General features: G+C 35.9%; 1 protein-coding gene across 1 annotated transcript; it reads left to right on the forward strand.

Moving 5' to 3' along the window:
• Window positions 1–2,033: 2,033 nt before the first annotated feature.
• On the forward strand, window positions 2,034–3,078 carry LOC106537159 (uncharacterized; the record flags this gene model as incomplete). Its single annotated transcript, XM_014034532.1, is given in 1 exon segment — window positions 2,034–3,078. A coding segment is annotated over 1 exon segment (1,045 nt), but the record flags the coding sequence as incomplete, so codon positions are not given.

Consider the following 3,078-nt stretch of genomic DNA (forward strand, 5'->3'; position numbering starts at 1 on the left):
AAAAAACTTCCTGGTTGGACTCATCACTGTACAGTTTTTTCATTATCAGATGCTTTAACTTTTCAGAATTATGTTTTGTATAGTGGTATAAATTTATATTTTCAGTTTTTCCAAGGTGCCAATTATGGAACTCTTTGTGCTTTGATGCTCAAACCAAATTCTGGAAATTGTCATTTAACTAGATCTGTTATAAGAGGACAACTGATATTACCAACCTTTGAGAACTGTTACGGCCAGAGGTCWTTCTTCTATGTTTATACTAAAGCATGGAATGACATTCCTCAAAATATAAAGTTCATTTCAACACAACAGCCCTTTAAGAAGACACTTGTCTGCCATCTGCTGGACACCTTTTTTTGTGATATTTAGGTGTCCTCTTATTCAAACGCTGCCTTTTGAAATTTGGGATGCTTGTTTGTCTTTGTGTTTATAGTGCATAATGATGTGTTGTGATGTTGGATTTCTGAGTGTTTTATGTTCTGCAGAACAGGAACCTGCTGTAAAACAGCAATTATGCTGAGTCAGGCTTGATCCTTATTCTTTTCCTGTTTACAGTTTTTATTGATTGCTTTGTCCTGTTTGAAGAAACTGGGAACCTCTCAGTCTTCATCATCACCATCTCAAAAACAATCAATAAAAACTGCATTCCAACAGAGGACACATGGAAATAAAAATAAAATCCTTTACTGTGTGAGAAATTAGGTAACTAAAAAACACAGTCTTTTAGGCCTTTTATTGTCATTGTACAGAGCACAATGAAATTACTGTTCAGAACACCCATTCAGAAGAAGACAGAACATAACAAACATAGGAGAACAGGTACTCTGGGCCATGCTCCCACTGACCCTGCACAGAGCAAGGATCATCTTCATGAAGACATCATGAGGAGGTGCAACCCTCCTAAAAAAACTAAAAACCACACAAAGACAGATGAGGAAAAACAAAAACAAAACATAACATTACTATAAGAGTACAATAAAACAACACAGGCCTGCAGACTGATTGATTGAAAATTGAAAAATTACGTGAAGAAGTGTCAAACAGGTGCTTTTGGTGTTTCATACTGACTGCTAAAAGGAAGTTTGGACTTCTGTTTTGCAAAAGGGTGGAAAACCGTGTCAATCCAATGAGAATGGGTTAAGACATTCTGCTCTGCTGAGATGGTGATGATGAAGACTGAGAGGTTCCCAGTTCCTTTAAACAGGTCAAACCAGTCAATAAAACCTGTATTTACCTAATTTCTCACACAGTAAAGGATTTTATTTTTATTTTCATGTATTCTTTTTTGGAATATTTCATTTGTCAGACACCGTCTGAAAAAAAATGTAATCAATAAAATTTGCATCAAAGGATATTTGCTTCTGGATGCATTTTTTGCAAGAGGGCAAATTTGACTACAAACGGCACTGGCATGTAAGCTACGTAGTCATATAGGCTACAATGACAAGCAAAGGTGCACTGATTCACACATGAGTGCTTTATTTTGTGTTTTGTTGCCCATTGTGTACTGATTGTATGGAGGTACTCTTACATTGTGTTAAATTTGAGTTTTTTGAAGGCAAAATTTGCTTTTGTTCCACATTTTAAATGTTTTGGCACAGTTAGTGCCTTTTACAAACAAAATGTGTCATTTTGACCACTGTGTCAATGTTTATGTCTCTGCGTTAACTGTTCGGAAAATGTGGGTTTTGAGTTGACAGCTGCGTCAAAACAATCAATAAAAACTGTAAATAAGCCAATCAACCAACCAACCAAGCAACTTTCAGATGTCTGGACCTTAAATGTGGTGAAGCTTATTTTATGTTACAACGGCCTGCCATACCGCTCAACTGTGGACAACACCGGTGTTGTACGAAATTCAGTTCCTCTGTGAAAATCTGTTTCCCCTGTGCTGGAAGCGCCTCCCTCATAGGATTGGTCTGACGTTATGCCTGGACCAGTGATTCTCTCTAATGTTAACCACTAAGGGGAACAGATTTTCACGGGGGAACTGAAATTCGTACAACACCGGGTCCTCCGAACAGTGCAGCCTCTATAATGATTAATGATATCTTTAATAATATAGATAAATRTTTTGGTGTCTCACTATTTGCTGATGATGGCATCATTTGGAAAAGAGGGAGAAACACTGAATTTATGAACAGGAAAGTGCAGGAAGCCTTAAATAGGGTAGAAGCTTGGGCTTTAGAATGGGGATTTAGGTTCTCAACATCTAAATCTAAGTTTGTTGTTTTCACAAATAGGAAGGTGAATACTAATGTGGATCTTAAATTATATGGGAATATTATAGAAAGGAAAGAGCAAATTAAGTATTTGGGCATATGGTTTGATAAAAAACTAACATGGAAAATGCATATAGATAAAATAGTGGAAAAAAGTAAAAGAATTTTAAATATTATGAGATGTCTGAGAGGCAGAGAATGGGGAGCAGACAGGAAAGCATTAAAAACAATCTATATCGGACTAATTCGTTCTATTTTTGACTATGGATGTATTCTATATAATTCAGCTTCCGGTAATCTATTGACAAAAATAGATAAAATACAATATCAGGCGCTAAGACTTTGCTGCGGAGCGATGAAGACAACTCCAGTTTCAGCTCTACAGGTTGAGATGGGTGAGATGCCGCTGGAGCTCAGGAGAGATCAACTAGCCTTAACTTATTGGGCAAACATTAGAGGACAAAATGAGAGCCACCCTCCATGTATAACATTACAACCTTGTCAAGAGAAAGAAAAAAAGCAAATTAATAGTTTTGGATGGATAATTTTAGATAAAGTAAATGACATAGGGATTGATAAATACTTAATTAGTCCAGTGGTTGTTACTCCTGTCATTCCAATATGGGTTTGTGATCAGGCTGAAGTTGATTTAAAACTGCTGGAAAAGGGAAGAAAATTGGAAAAGAATGAAGTGGAAAATTACATAAGGAAAAAATATTCAGATTATATTCAAATATACACAGATGCCTCAAAAATGGTAAATAATCAAGTTGGTATATCATTCATTGCTCCAGATTTAAACTTTATGAAGAATAAAAGAATAAATAATAAACTGACAGTGTATACAGGTGAACTC

The sequence above is a fragment of the Austrofundulus limnaeus genome, unplaced genomic scaffold, assembly GCF_001266775.1.
Source record: "Austrofundulus limnaeus strain Quisiro unplaced genomic scaffold, Austrofundulus_limnaeus-1.0 Scaffold2156, whole genome shotgun sequence".
In the NCBI taxonomy this organism is placed as follows: Eukaryota; Metazoa; Chordata; class Actinopteri; order Cyprinodontiformes; family Rivulidae; genus Austrofundulus; species Austrofundulus limnaeus.